The sequence below is a fragment of the Marmota marmota genome, unplaced genomic scaffold, assembly GCF_001458135.2.
Source record: "Marmota marmota marmota unplaced genomic scaffold, marMar, whole genome shotgun sequence".
NCBI lineage: Eukaryota > Metazoa > Chordata > Mammalia > Rodentia > Sciuridae > Marmota > Marmota marmota.
This window is the reverse complement of record NW_026000205.1, coordinates 7,791,324-7,807,102: the sequence shown is the minus strand read 5'-3', so window position 1 is coordinate 7,807,102 and position 15,779 is coordinate 7,791,324. Positions and strand designations below refer to the sequence as shown.

The 15,779-nt window shown below is 48.4% G+C and overlaps 2 protein-coding genes across 2 annotated transcripts in view; both read right to left on the bottom strand.

Annotated features, from left to right (window-relative positions):
- Positions 1 to 4: 4 nt before the first annotated feature.
- On the bottom strand, positions 5 to 4,109 carry Sertad3 (SERTA domain containing 3). The gene is made up of 2 exons (XM_015496844.2): positions 3,953 to 4,109; positions 5 to 1,212 (listed from the first exon to the last, which is right to left on the bottom strand). The coding sequence occupies exon 2, from the start codon at positions 1,204 to 1,206 to the stop codon at positions 610 to 612; it is 597 nt and encodes a 198-aa protein (XP_015352330.1). The 5' UTR covers positions 1,207 to 1,212; positions 3,953 to 4,109; the 3' UTR covers positions 5 to 609.
- Positions 4,110 to 6,971: 2,862 nt separating this feature from the next.
- Blvrb (biliverdin reductase B) overlaps positions 6,972 to 15,779 on the bottom strand; it is a 17,749-nt gene continuing 8,941 nt past the window's right edge. Inside the window, exons 3-5 of the mRNA XM_015496843.2 lie at positions 15,643 to 15,732; positions 11,683 to 11,811; positions 6,972 to 7,231 (exon numbers count right to left, since the gene is read on the bottom strand). Of these exons, the coding sequence (XP_015352329.1) occupies positions 7,074 to 7,231; positions 11,683 to 11,811; positions 15,643 to 15,732 (377 nt within the window). The 3' untranslated portion in view covers positions 6,972 to 7,073. The remainder of the gene's footprint in view (positions 7,232 to 11,682; positions 11,812 to 15,642; positions 15,733 to 15,779) is intronic.

The following is a 15,779-nucleotide window of genomic DNA, read 5'->3' as shown; positions in this document are numbered from 1 at the left end:
AAAAAAAAAAAAAAAAAAAAAAAAAAAAAAAAAAAAAAAAAAAAAAAAGCCACCACAAACCCTGCCTTTCTTTTTAAATAACGCGGCATGGAGCAGTTTGGTTTCCACCCTATTGCACGTGGTCCGGCCTGGTTCTGAATCAGGAAGCTGCTGGGGCTGGGGTCCTGCCAAGGAAGTGGGGTTCAGCCTGGGGGAAGGAGACCAGCCCCTCCCACTCCCTCAAGAGGCAGAGCCTGGGTTTCTAGAGCAACCTGGCAGCACACCCCTGCCACTGTTGACAGGCCCCACTTTATCTTCCCTGAGGACCCAGTGGTCACAAGGGGAGTGGGAACTGGAGGAAAGGCAGAAGAAATGTGAGAAGTCAGACTCCCAGAAACAGAGTCTCATTAAGGCATTTGGAACAGATAAATTAATTCAGGAAGACCCACCTTCACAGAAGGCGGGGGTAACCAGACACACACACATGCAAGTAAGTTTGTGGAACCCTGAAATGGGAGGAAAGGAGACCGTAGTCACTATCTGGAGCCCCCATCAAAACACACAAGTTGCATCCAGGGATCCAGCCCACTGTGGCCGCCGTGAGGAAGGGTTCTGTCCCCTTGGTAGTTTTTAGGATCCTAGAATGATTTCCATGATGTGATCTAGTTCATTCCACTCCCAGGACCCTGGGGCACAGAAGAGGTTGTGAGGAGGTTCTGGGGGGGCCAGTGCAGGCTCCTTTTCCACTGCAGATGTGTCAATGTCCAGAAAGAAGTCATCCAGGCCAGAGTCCCCCAGGTACCGGGAGCTCAGAGCTTCTAAGAAGACTGGGTCAGGTTGGGGTAGCACTTCGTTCTGGAGGCCTGGGGGAGCCACTGGATTCTGAGGTGCTTCTGTCTCATCCATGGATGTCTCCAACTCCCTGAGGATAGAGCCGATGGTGGTGGACAGGGAGAAATCTTCTTCGCCCAGGAAGAGGGGCTCGGGGGGCAGGGCAGGTGCTGGAGCCAAGTGAATGGCAGCCTGGAGTTGCTGTAGGGTGTTGTGGATGAGGACATGCCTGCGGAGGCTGGGTGCTCGGGGGCCCAGGCTGCGCTGGACTTTGTCTAGGGAGATGCGTAGCAGAGCTTGTTGGCAGCTCCGAAGGCTTGCTGGACTCCAGTCCCACTTTTCATCCTCCTCCTCCTCTTCCAAATCTGAGTGTTTCCTCTTCAGGCCTCCCACCATGATGCTCTATGAAGAAACGAAGGGCAAGTACAGATACATGGTCATTCGGATCCCACTTTTCCAGGTAGGACTGTGGAATTGGGAGTGACTTTTTTTTTTTTAATATTTATTTATTTTTTTTATGTGATGCTAGGGATTGAACCCAGTGCCTCACATATGCAAGCCAAGTGCTCAACCACTGAGCTACAACCCTAGCCCCTTGGGAGTGACTTTTAAAATGCACATAGCCAGAATCCTACAAATTTAAGAAAGTGATAAATGCATGTGATTAAGAACATAAGATGGGAGCTGAGTGCAGGCAGGAGTCCAAGTTTCAAGCCAATCTGTGCAACTTAGTGAGACCCTGTCTCAAAAAGTAGAAACAGCTTGGGACTTAGGTCAGTGGTACAGCACCCCTGGGTTCAACCTCAGTACCAAAAAAAAAAAAAAAGGAAATAAAACAAGACGTGGACTTTTAAACATAGCTGGGTTTGAATACCCCTTATTTGCTTGTTGTGTGCTGTAACAATGAATTTACATCCATAAGAATCAATCTCTTTGGGGCTAGGGTTGTAGCTCAGTGGTAAAGTACTTGCCTAGCATGTGTGAAGCACTAGGTTTGATCCTCAACACCACATAAAATTAAAATAAAGGAATTCTGTTCATCTACAACTAAAAATATATTTTAAAAAAATCAATCTCCTCATCTGCAGAGTAACTCAAGATCCCAACTCAAGTCCTTCAGAATTTTTTTTTAACCTTTATTTTATTTGTTTTTATGCAGTGCTGAGGATTGAACCCAGTGCCTCACCTCACCCAGTGCTCTACCACTGAGTTATAACCCCAGCCCAGTCCTTCAGAGTTTTAAAACTATTCTCCATAATACTAATTTCTTCAGACACCTCACCCACCCGATAGGTGTGGAGTACAGAGACCTGGATCAGAAGTAGAGAATTCCAGGTCTGAACTCTGCCTTGGACACTGCTCAGTTGTGTGATCTTGGGAAATGATGTGAGGTCACTTCTGTGGGACTCATTTGTAAAATGGAGATTGTGAAAATACTTTCCACCACATAGTCAAGGAGACACCTAATGTGTAATATGTACAAGGCACAACACACAGCAGAAAGTACTTAATGAACAAGAATTAATTTATTCGTTCGAATTAATTCATTTGTTCAATAGTCGGTCTCCCTCCCTTCATCCACCCTATCCCCACCCCTGCATCGTGCAGGGGATGAACCCAAGGCCCAGTGCACACTAGGCAAAGGCTTTATCACTGATTCCCCAACACCAGCTCAATAGTTGTTTTCTTTGTATTGGGCACCAAACCCAGGAGCACTCTACCACTGAGCCACATCCCCTGTCCTTTTTTCCACTTTGAGACAGGGTCTCTCCGAGTTGCCCAGCTGGCCTCGAAATTGCCTTTCTCCTGCTTCAGCCTCCAAGTCGCTGGGATTACAGGCTTGCTCCGCCGCGCCCAGCTCAGTAGTTTTATTCGTGCTACCTGGAGAATGTTAGTGCACCTATTTGTCGGTTGTTTTTCTTACAGGGAGGATAGTCTGTCCCTTTTCTCTTTCCTAACTGCCTGGGAGCACTCCAAAGAGCAGGGAAAGGACCTTCCTCATTCTTTCCCTCGGCGCCTTCAGCTTCCCCCAAAGCGCACCCCACAGGAAAACTTGCTAGAACTCAAGTAACGCCAAGACCCGCCCCTTAGCGATCCACCCAATGAAACTTTGGTGTCCCACAGGCTCCGCCCCTCCCTGGGTCTATATTCAGCACCCAGGAACGCCCCAATTGGACCCAGGTGCTTCTGGGAAATGTGGACCAATAGCCGCCACGCACAAACAGATCAAGAATTCGCACTACAATCCCCAGAGGGCCCCGCTCGCCAACGGGACAAAACCACGCCCCTACCGCCCTTAGGGCATGCGCACAGGGGTCCCGGTTGTGGGGGGAAGGGAACCCGGACGTCCAGCTGCCGGGCGCCAGGCGAGCCCCGCCCTCTCTTGCCTCCGGGGCGGCGAGTCTGAGCTCCACGCCCGGAACACCCCTCCCCCACCCAGCTCAACTCTAAAAGTGCTTTTCCGCGGTCCCTAAAACCCCCAAAGGTAAGGGATTCTTCTCCAGACTTCTCTCCGGTCCAGAGACCCAGGCATTCAAAGACGACAGATGCTCTTATATCCACCTCGTTGGGGCGACTGGGATATCAATTTTGAGACCTCCCTAAACTCTCCTAATTTTCCCCTTTGAAAGGTCCCTAGATCTCAGCTCAAACTCTCCGTCCGTCTTCAAGACCCGAACATTGAACTCTCTCCGTGAGCACTTCTTCTCCGCCACAGCGTCTTGGACTCTTTAAGATCCCTTGACTCTAGTTCTCTGGTTTCACCAAATGTTCATGATACCAGCCTTCAATTTCTCACACCTTAACCAGAATACTACGGAGCCCCGAACTCAGCCCATCGGGGAAATCTAAACTGTCTTCGAATCTTTAAGACACCCTGCCCCAAAAGTTCCTTCCCCGGGTTCTCTGGCTTCTCCAATTACTCCATGTCGCAGCTTCAAATTTCCTCCATCTGAAAATCCTGCCTCACCTCCCGCCCTGGATCGCGAACTCAGTCTCTGGTCCTCAAACTCTTCACACCTTATCAGTCACCTTTAATCTGCGCCCTCCACTCCCGCCCAGACCCCACCTCCACTAATCTCTGGAGCACGCCTCTACATCCCCCAACCCAAGGTAAATCCCAAATCAAGTGGCCACTCCTCACCTCGGATGCCAGGTTCGCAATGACCACCTCCTGGAAAGCCTACCGCGTACCGACCCACCAGTGCGGAGTAGAGACCTAGCTCACCTCCCGGGGGCCTCTCCTCCTGGCCTCAAACCACCCAGCTCCGCCCCGGAGCCTAGCCGCGAGCCAAGATTGGCTGGAATCCTGCCCACCGCGGGGCTCCGATTGGCTGGGCGGAGCCACCGTCGGACGCCCGGAGACCCGACCCGCCCAACCCGCCCTACTCCCCTCTCCTCCCCTCTCTTGCGCCCGCGACCATTTAAAGGATTCCGAGCGGTCATGGGCAGAACTGCATCGCTAGGGTCCAGGACGGAGGGTAGTGGAGAGCAGTCAAAGCCGCTCCCTTCAATTTAGCTACGGTCTTTGTACCAAGATCGTCAGTATTGCTGTCTACGGTCCCTTTATACCAGGCCGGGACCCCGTTGCCGAGTTAGACCTGTAGGCACCCGCCCCACTCCCTGCTTTTCAGGTGGGCGGGGCTGAGCACTGGCAGAGGCCCCGCCCTGGGTGTTCCTAAGGCTAGCACTGTAGCGGAGGTGGGGGGGGGGCGGATGATGTAGCTAAACGCTAGCCAATAGTTTTGCGCGGCCTGTGTTGCCTGGGCGACCACGGCCCCGCCCCCTCGCTGCCTGGGTCCTCCCTCCCTGCCTGACAACTGTAAGAAGTTGCAGCCCTTTCTTAATCCCGCACACTTCTCAGCACGGCCTCTGGTGGTCCCCCGTGGAATCCCTCTGGCACTCCATTCTTCGTCTCAGGATGGCCCCTCTGCTGCTGGAAGCTTTTCATGGCTTCCCACAGCCTTGAAAATTCCAGATTCCTTAAGCTTTTGCCTCAAAGCCCTTCACGATCTGGCCTGTGAGCCTCTCCCCCACGCTAGAGACATCACTTTCAGTTTTTCTAAAACTTTCACTTTCAGTTTTTCTAAAATGGCTCCAGTCTTCCCTTAGCACGAATTAAGGGATTTTGTCCGCTTTCTTCGCTGCTTTATCTTCAGTACCAGCAACATGACAGTTCCATAGCACGCACTCAAAAATGAGAATGGGGGACTGGGGTTGTGGCTTAGTGGTAGAGTGCTTGCCGCGCATGCGTGAGGCACTGGGTTCCATCCCCGGCACCACATAAAAATAAAAACAAGTTAAATAAGGGCATTGTATCCACCTACAACTTAAAATTAAAAAAGAGAAAGAGAGGGCTGGGGTTGTGGCTCAGCGGTAGAGCTCTCACCTAGCATGCGTGAGGCGCTGGGTTCGATCCTCAGCGCCACATAAAAATAAATAAAATCAAGGTACTGTGTCCAACTACAACTAAAAAATAAATAAAAATTAAAAAAAATAAAAGAGAGAGAGAGAAAAAAAATAAAAGAGAGAGAGAGAAAGAGGGCTCTTTAAGTTTGTTTCCTTGTCCTGAAGTAGACTACCTCTCTAAGAATCCATCTCCAAGTCAGGCGGTGGCTTATTCCTGTAATCTCAGCAACTCATCAGCAACTCGCAGCCATCTTGGCAATTTAGTGAGACCCTGTCTGAAAGTAAAAAATAATCGGGGCTGGGAAGTGGAGCACCCCGGGGGTTCTATCCCCAGTACTTCAAAACAAAAAAATTCCAAGGTTTCCTCCTCCCAGAAGTCCTCACTCATAGGCTAGATCCGGCCAATTTTGGGTGCCCATGGTTTCCTGTGACACCCCCCACCACCACCTTTTTGCCATCCCAGTCCTGGGCCATCACTGTCTGAGCTGTGGGTTATCTCTGTCACCCACTGTTTGTTCTGTGGCAGCAGCCCCCCCTGGAAAGTGAGGTGTGGGGGAGGGGTGTGCCAGATTGGGTCCAGGCCTGGTATGCTGGTATCCAGAGGCAGCAAAGAGCAGCGGTGATGATCTTGTTGGGAGGCCATAGAGCTCATACACAGTGAAAGTTCATTAAATGCTTGGGCAATGTGACAGAAATGGGAGGGCAGAAATGGAATCCTGCTGGCTTCCTGAGGTCTGCCCCAGCAACCCCTCCAGCCCCTCCAGAAGTGTTCACTAAGGGGAAGGGGAGGTGTTTTATTTAGCCATCCATAAAAGGGAGGAGGTTTAAGACTCCTCAGGTCAGTTCTCCAGCGTTGGTATTTGTCAGTCGAGTCGTCCTGGTGCTTGCAGTGCAGACCTGGAAGGGATTTCTAGGGCTACAGAGGTGGGGAAATGGGTAGTGAGCCGGGTGGACTAATCCCTGTTGATTAGTCCTCCCTCCCTTCCCCCACAGACTGTCCATCCAGGCTCTTGAGAGGTCCTCCCACCTTCTCTGTCCTCCCCAAGGCCCCTGCTTTGGTTCAGCTCTTTGGTTCAGCTCTTTGGTCCCAGCCTCCAAGGCTGTCCCCCTCCTACAGATCCACCTCCAAACAGTAGCCAAAGAAAGCCTTAAAAAACATACACCTGACTGTCCCCATCCCTCTCCTGCATGAAACCTCAGAATAAAGCTCAAACTTTTTACAATGACTTTGCACAGTTTAGCCCCCATGATCCAGCTTCTTGTATCTGATCTTCTCACCTCTGAGCAGCAGTATTATTAACTGTCGGGGACAAATTTTAACTCTTCAAAGAAGCTATGTGCTTTCTGGCCTCCTGGCCTTTGCTCCTGTTATTTCTTCTGCCCTAGAATCTTCTCTTGGATTAGTCTTATCAAACCAGGTCTCAGGTTGAACATATATCCCTTTTCCACAAAACCTTTCTTGCTCTATAAGCTGGGTCAGGTACCCCCTTAGGGATGCCACTGTTCCATGTACTTTATGCATCAGAGCTCTGACCATGCTGGGTTGTCACTGTCAGTGGCAGGGCTATCTTTCTCACTGCACTATGAGATACATGGCAGTAGAGAGAGCAGGGGTCCTAGCTACCTCCTCTGTGCACAGGGGCTGGGCACAGAGAAGGGACTTGATAAACTCTTACTGAACAAATGAATGAATGAGACCTAGAACATTGTACACAGAGACACTGAAATTCTCACAGGCAGAGAGAGTCCCATTGTCAGGTTGTCTGAATAATTTCAAGCTCTTGGCTCAAATTTTATTGTTCTTTTCTTTGTGTCTCATATCCCAGAATGCCGTCCTCCTGGATGGGGACAGGGTCCTACTCGTACTGGTGGGAGGGATAGGTGCTGTGCCCATCATACTCATCAGTAGTGAGGCAGCGCAGCATGAAGTGGCCCAGGTCATGTTTGGAGATGACCCTTGAGGGTCCTCGTCCATCCAGAGTCACTGTGTAGGCCCCAGTTAGCGGCTGGTCCCCTGTGAGGTAAAAACAGAAAGGATGGCTGAAGCCAATGTCCTTTCCCACCCCCAGCACAGGATGACTGCAAAAGCTTTGCCAGTGCCACCTATGCCCTGCACAGGTAGCACGACAGCCCAGAGGGACTTCCCATGTGCAGGCGCTTATCTGTTCAACAACTCCTTGTTTCGTTCCTATTATGCACCAGTGCAGTGCACCCAGTAGGGGACAAAACTGATGAGAATCCCTGTCCCCAGCAGACAGACATGCATTAGAAAAAGGCAACTAAAGCAAACAAGTAAAAGAGACAACGTTAGGAGGAAAGAGAAAAATCAGAGGTCAGGCTGGGACCTAGGGTTACAAATGGGCCAGCTGAGCCTTAGAGGAAGTCACCTCTTAGGCGTGCAAAGTGTCACTCTCCAGTGGTAAAGGCTGGATTTGCTATGGATTCCCCCAATTCTGGGTGCTTTCCTGTCTTTGGACCTCACTGGGAGGACTGAGTGTCAGGTCTCAAGTATGATTCTGTTTTCCAGGCCCTGGAAGAAGAGACACATTCTGTGACAATGAATTGGTATGTTCCATGCCAGAGGTACAACTAGGTCTTTTTTCTTTACGGTGCTGGGGATAGAATCCAGGACATTGTGCATATCAGGAAATACTCTACCAGGCCCAACTAGATCTTCCTTAGTAGGGACAGTGGACAGGCATAACCTGACTCTGGAGAGGGCATCTAGTGGCTGCACTATGATAATTAAAAATTGTATCTGACAGCAACCAACTAAATGTAGGGATCATATGTGATATCACCTGTTCAGGGGCAGCCTGAGATCATGTGCAATAAGGAACACATACTCACCCATGTGGCATTCCTGCCAAAAATGTTTAGTTTGTATCAAAGAAAATAACCAGAAAAATCTAGAATATGGGACATTTAAAAAGAGCCAGGTGTGATGATGCATGCCTGTGGTGCCAGCTAGTCAGGAGGGCAAGAGGGGAGGATCTCTTGAGCCCAGGAATTGGAGACCAACATAGTGAGATCCCACCTCAAAAAAAAAAAAAAAAATAGAGCTGGGCTCTGTGGCATACAGCAGTAATCCCAGCTACACGGGAGGCTGAGGCAGAAGGATTGCAAGTCTGAGGCCTGAAGTCAGCAATTTAACAAGATTCTGTCTCAAAAAATAAAAAGGACTGGAAATGCACTTCAGTGTTGAGCACTAGGGTACCATAACAAACAAATAAATGTTTAAAAATGAAAATAAAAATAATACTTGGCTTGATTAATATTACGGAAAATGTTGTTGTTTTTTTTAAGGGCAGGGGATATTGTTTCAGATTAAAGGGGAAATGCAACTGAATCTTGATTTGGGGTATAAGAGGTAGGTTGAAAAGATATTTTCTGACAACTGGAGAAATTTGAGAATGAGGTGGATAATGAATGATGTAAGAGTTAATTGGGGGGGGGTCTGGGGTTGTGGCTCAGTGGTAGAGCGCTTCCCTAGCACATGTAAAGTACTGGGTTCTATTCTCAGCACCATATAAAAATACATAAATAAAGGCATTGTGTTCATCTATAACTAAAAATATTTTTTAAAAAGAGTTAATGTCCATTTCCTTAGATGTGCTAATAGTTCTTATGCAAATATCCTTCTTCTTGGGAGATGCCTGTTGAGGTATTTAAGAGTGAAGTATGACATGGCCGAAAACTTCTCTCAAATAGTTCAGAAATGTACACACACACACACACACACACACATATTTAGGAGAAAATATATATGGAGAGAGAGGTTCAGGACATGGCAATATATTAACTAATAGCCTAGACAAAGGGATCTCTAATGCCTTCAACATTTCTAGGGGTTCAAAAGTTTTCACATACACCAGAAAAACAAAATCTACAAACACACACGAAAAACATCCTAAAATATACTATTCTGTGTTAACTACTTTTCAGGCATGATCTCTAAGTAGTCACTTCAAACAAGGTTAAGAAATGGAATAATAGGGGCTGGGGTTGTGGCTCAGTGGTAAAGCACTTGTCTGGCAGGTATGAGGCACTGGGTTTGATCCTCAGCACCGCATAAAAATAAATAAATAAAATAAAGATATTGTGTCCATCTACAACTAAAAATATCAAATTTTTAAAAAAGTAGAATAATAGAGCCGGGCATTGACAAATGCATCTGTCTCTCTCCATTATTTACCTATCCCCAATAGAAATGTATGCCTCATGAGAACAGGGACCACATCACCAGCACTTATATGCTGCCAGGCACACATTCACAGGTGAGAGGCATTTGTTGAATGAATGAGCCTCTCTCTAGGCCTGACTCTACGGCTCTCAGAATGGGTTCCAGACCTGAGAAGGGAAAAAGAGGTGCAGTTGTGTTTTACCTTTTCCTTCTCATTATGATTTGGGCCTGGAATGTTCCCCAAAGTCTCATATGTTGAAGGCTTGGTCCCTAGAGCAGCAGTGTGCTGAGGTGGGGCCTTCGAGAAGGTGACTGGATCTTGAGGGCTCTAACCCCATCAGGAGGTTAATCCATTGTTAGACTCATAACTTGACATCATTACTGAGAGATGGTAGAAACTTTGGGAGGGGTCTGCTTGGAGGAAGGATGTCACTAGGACAAGATCTGGAGGGGTCTAGTTTCTTTCTTTTTGTTTCTTTCTTTTCTTTCTTTTTTTTTTTTAGCTCCCAGGGATTAAACCCAGGGCTCTCTACCACTGACCTACCTTTCCCACCCCTTTTATTTTTTATTTTGAGAAAGGGTCTCACTAAGTTGCTGAGTCTGTACTTGAACTTGTGAACCTCCTGTGTTAGCCTCCAGAGTAGTTAAGCTTACAGGTGTGTGCCACCATCCTGGATGGAAGGATATATTTGTATTTGTCCCCAGTCCCATTCTCTCTCTCTCTCTCTCTCTGCTTTCTGAGTGTCATGAGTTGAGCAGCTTTCCTCTGCCATGATATGTCCGCCTCTTTACAGGCATATAAATAAAGGATTCAGTGGACCATGCACTGAAATCTCTGAAACCCTCAGCCAAAATGAACCTTTCCTTCTTTCAATTGCTTTTCTCAGGTATTTGGTCACAGTGATGAAAAGTTGACCAACATGCTCTACAACATGACCACAAGTGTGTTTCCCCACATTAGTTCATCTGACAACTACTAAGCACCTACAACATGCCAGGCTTTGTATTAGGCATTAGGAACACAGCTGTGATCCAAACAAGACAAAACCCCTATTTTGGGTGGGGGGTGTAGTCAGTGGTACAGACCTGACCCAACAGGTGCAAGGCCCTGGGTTCCATCCCAGCACCACAACAAAACAAAAACCCCTCTGCTGTCAATACTGACATTCCAGTGAGGGAGACATATACTCAATAACATAAAGAAAGCATATATCTTCTACGTGTGGTAAGTTTAAGTCCCATCTCTTTGATTTAGGTCAGCCCTAATAATTTGTGGGTCAACCCCCCTCTGGCCCTGGGTGCTGAGGATTGAACCTAGGGTCTTGGGCATGCTAAGCATGTGCAATAACTTGCTTCTAATCAACAACATGCATTGGAAGTAGCACTAAGGGGCTTTTGATACCAGGCCATAAAGATGATGTAGCTTCCATAAGGCCCCTCCAAGACTCTTACCTTGGGGACCCAGCTACCATGGTGTGAGGAAGACCTGGCCACATGGGGAGGCCACCTGAAGGTATCCAGCTGATGTCTGCATCAACCAGCAGACATATCTATGAGGAAGCCTTCCACTTGAAACTAGGCCCAGCCACCCTATGACCGCAGCACTACTTGAGACTCCCAAGAAAGAGCCACCCATTGAGCCTAGTTACCTCCCAGTACTGGGTTACAGTCACCATAAACAATAGTAGTGGTTTCACATTTCTACATTCAGATGTCTTGTTAAGCAGAGATAACAGCATGTCAGAGATTAAGAAGGGAGATTAAGTAAAGCAGGGAAGGCAGAGAAGGGTAGGAAGCATGTTTGCCTTTTTTGTTGTTGTTGTTTTTTAGAGGGGCACCTGGATATGAAATAGAATTTCTTTCTTTCTTCTTCCTTTTTTTTTTTTTTTTGGTACCAGGGATTGAACCCAAGGTTCGATCAAAACTGAGCCACATCCCCAGCCCTTTCTTTCTTTCTTTTTTTTTTTTTTTTGGTACTGGGACTGAACTCAAGAGCATTCAACCACTGAATCATATCCCCAGCTCTTTTTTTGTATTTTATTTAGAGACAGAGTCTCACTGAGTTGCTTAGGGCCTTGCTAAATTACTGAGGCTGGCTTTGAACTTGAGATCCTCCTGCCTCAGCCTCCCAAGTCACTGGGATACAGACATGAGCCACCAGACCCAGCTGAACTGGGAATTTCATGATATGCAATTGCCAAGGAAGGCCTTGTAGATCTCTCCAGAGGGCAGATGGGAACAAGCTGGAAGTGACAGGGCTGCTGGGTCCCAGCTCCACTCACCTATGTGTGGTGGCATCACAGCCACGTATTTCAGGCCTGACTCCTGCAGCACTTTGTGCATCCGGATGTGGTCATCGGTCACGTCCTGCAGTCGTGGAGGCACCTTGGCTGGGTCCCATAGCAGGAAGGCTGATGGGGAGACACAGGGCAGGGTCAGCCTGTGATGTGTTGACTTGGGGCCAGGACAAAATGCTACAGTGGCTCACTGCAGCCTTACACTGAGTTACAAAGGTGAGATCTCTTCAGCCGCCTCTCTCTCAAACTCCACCTACGAGCAGTCTGCAGATCACAGTGATTCTAAATCTGACCTCTCCCCACCCCTCCTGGTCCTATCCACTGTGACCTCCCATTCTTCTCTGGTCTCCTTGTCCCTGACTCCCATCCCTCCCAGCCAAGGGAGCCTATGAACACCTGAGTCAGGTCCTGTCAGTGGATCTCACTCAGGGTGAGAGCCAAGTCCTCATCAGGTTCAGCCCAGAGTCCCCAGCTGATCTGGCCCCATCAACTCCCTGACATCACCGCCCAGCATTTCCCTTCCAGTTGGCCTGTGCCAGCCACGCTCCACCCGGCAGCCTTTGCAAGGGCTGGTCCCTCTGCCCCAGTGTGATTCCCTCTCCCTGCTTTTCCTTGCACACTTTGATTAAAGGTCGCCTCTCAGAGCAACTTTCCCTGACCAGCCTATTTAAAATTGCAACCCCGCCCTACCGACCACCCCCTTTACTCTGCCTGTTCTTTTCCCCCTGGTATCCTTCCCAGCTTTCACACCAAAGTCACCCTTGGGCCTAAAATACTACCTCCCTCCCTCCCTTGAAAGCCAGTTCCACAGACAGGGACTTTGTCATGTTCACTGTCCCATTCCCAGCCCTTAGAAGGGCCTGGAATCCTGTAGGTGCTCAGTACATATTTGAAGGCATTCCATAGCCTAGCTGAGGCTCACATTTATAAAATGCTAACCATGTCCCAACCCTGCTAAATGCTTGTTTGTTGCTTTGTACTGGGGATTAAATCCAGGGCCACTCAACCATGGACCCACATCCTCAGCCCCTTTTTATATTTTATTTAGAGACAGGGTCTTACTAAATTGCTGTAGCTGGCTTTGAACTCATGATCCTCCTGCCTCAGTGCCTCAGCCTCCCAAGCTGATGGGAATACAGGTATAGACCACCCCCAAGCTAAATGCTTTAGGAGCAGTTTGGTAAGATGATTAAGAGCTCGGTTCGGTCTGGGTTGAAGTTCTCAGTCTCCCGCTGGCCAGCTGCCTGTTTCTTCACGTGTAAACTGGGATGATAGAAGATTGAGTTGGGGCTGGGGACGCTGCTCAGTAGCAGAGCAGGTGCTTAGCATGCACAAAGCCCTGGGTTCCATTCCAAGGACCAAAAAGAAAAAGTGTTGGAGTTAATGCAAATGGTTATGATGAGGTCTGGTACAGAGCAAAACTCAGTCACTGGTCACTGTGATTGTCCCATTGGTTCATGGACAGCATGAGTCCCTCTTTACAGATGAGGAAACCAAGTCCCAAGGCCACACACACATAAGGGCCTCCCTCTTCATTCAGCATTGAGAACAGCCTCTCCCGAGGAACAATCACAAATCCAGTCTGTCGTTTACCCTGGGTTTCTTTCTAATCCTCTCAGAAACGTCCTTAGAAAACAACTCTCCCCAAACTGTGATGGATTAACTCCAGCTCCTAAGAGGACAAGGGTCTTTCTAATCATGAAACTTGAACCCGGAGGGAATATTTGACTCTAAGATTTAGGGACTAGAAGAGGCCTAGAGTTGATTTACTTGGCTGTGACAACAGCATTGTGTTCTAGAAGACAAAGTCCCTTTCTTAGGAGTTGCTGAAGGGCTTCCTGGTCATGTAACTCCACACCAAATAGTTTGGGAAAAGAAAAACAAAAATACTTGTGTACATTTATTTGTACACAGATAAACCAATTATGATAAATTTTAACAATTTTCTTGGCAGTACTAGGGATTGAACCCAGGGCCCCACACATGCTAGGCAAGCACTCTACCACGGAGCCACATCCCCAACCCTTATAACATTTTCTTTTGAGATAGGATCTTGCTAAGTTGTCCAGGCTAGCCTTGGGACTTTTGATCTTCCTGCTTCAGCCTCCCAAGTTGCTGGGATTGCAGGTGTGCACAACTGTACCCGGCAATATCAGCAATTTTTGAATCGAGGTGGCAGCAATATAAGTATTCATTCTATTATTTTGTGGGTTTTTTTGTTTGAATTTTTTTATATGCCAGGCATGATGGTAATCATGATGGAACCAATAATCCCAGCTACTCAGTAGGTTGAGGTAGGAATATTGCAAGTTTGAGGCCAGCTTGTGCAATTTGGTGAGATCCTGCCTTAAAGTAAAATAAAATAAAGGGCGGAGGATGTAGCTCAGGAGTAGAGCCTTTGACTAGCATGTGAGAAGCCCTGGGCTTAATCCCCAGTACCAAAAAAAGAAATTTATAATAATAATAAATATGGAAGATAGATGTAGTGGCATGGGCTTGTAGTACCAGCTATTTGGAAGGCTGAGGCTGGAAGGTCACTTGAGCCCAGGAGTTCGAGACTGGTGTGGGCAACATCATGTGACCTCATCTCAAGTTGCCTGTGCATGTGGGCAGGAGGACACACAAACACAAAGAAAAGGGGGAGGGAGGGGGAGAGAGAGAGAGAGAGAGAGAGAGAGAGAGAGAGAAATCAAGAGCAGACCATTCTAAAATTACAGGTCTGGGATTATTTCTCCATTTCAAAGCTTGAAGGAAAAAAAGCCATAAATGATTTTGCCTCCTGCCCTCCCGCTGGGCATGGCTGGCCAGGGCTTTGGGCTTGCTGCCCCTGCTGCCTGGAGAATTACCCCCACCACACAGCCTGTCCTTGCGCCACGTCCCTTCCCAGGAGGCCATCTGAGGGATGAAACACAGGTGAGGGGGGTGGACTGTGGAGACAGGAGCCAGGTGCCCCTCCCTGCTCTGCCAGACACAGATGTGTGAACTTAGGTGATCCAGCCAGATGGCCTTCCTGTGCCATGGCTCCTGAGCTATGCCAGGGAGACGATAATAACAATAGCTGGCATCTCCTAAGCACCTACTATGTGCCACTTTGTCTATAAGCACCCAAAGGAGTTTTGCAAAGATTAAGTGGCTTTATCTCTTATCCAGTAAGTGCTCAATAAATACTGCTAGCATTAATTGCTCTTTAATTTTTTTTTTTTTTTTTTTTGCGATGGAGATTGAACCCAGGGGTGCTTTATCATGGAGCTACATCCCCAGACCTTTGTATTTTTTTGTATTTTGAGACAGGTCTCCCTAAGTTGCTGAGGCTGGCCTTGTACTTGTGATTCTCTTCCTGTCTCAGCATTAATTGTTCTTGTTATGCACCCTGTAACCTTCTTTTTTTATTACTCAGGACAACTATTATTGTTGTTGTTGTTATTATTATTATTATTATTACTATTTTGTGGTGCAGGGGACAGAACCCAGGCCTTACGCATGCTAGGCAAGGACTCAGCCAAATCCCCAACCCCTTAGGACAACTATTCGATTAAGGTCCATCCCTCCATAACTGGGAGCGCAGGGGCAGAGAGCCGGTGTGCAGCCATGTTCTGCCGTTCTGCAAGGCTCCCCCCAACCTTTCCTGGGCCACCTCCTTGGGCTCCCATAGTTCCCTCAGGCTTCTCTTGGTCTGGCCCTGACCCTCTGCCTGTTCCTTCTCCCTCCTGCCCTGTTCATCTGGGATGTCAGCGTGACCATGACAGTTTACCCCCTCTCTCCCATCTGGGGTCCTGCGACTGCAAAGTCCAGGACTGTGTGGGTCACCACTGTGTCCACAGTATCATTCAGCAAGGTCAAGGCAACAGCATGGCAACTTAGAACAGCTTCAATGTCACCTTTCAGAGGGCCCCTCCAGTCCCCGCCCTCTAGTTCAGCCCCCCCCTCCGTGACCCCACCACCCACCCGAGGTGCAGGCCACGACCTTGTCCACTCCATGAGCCTTCATGGCCGCCACAATGTTCCGGGCGCCCTCGGACATCACTGTAGTGGGACCTTAGAGGGGACAGAGAGTGGCTGTCACTGGTGGGCGGTGGCGGCGG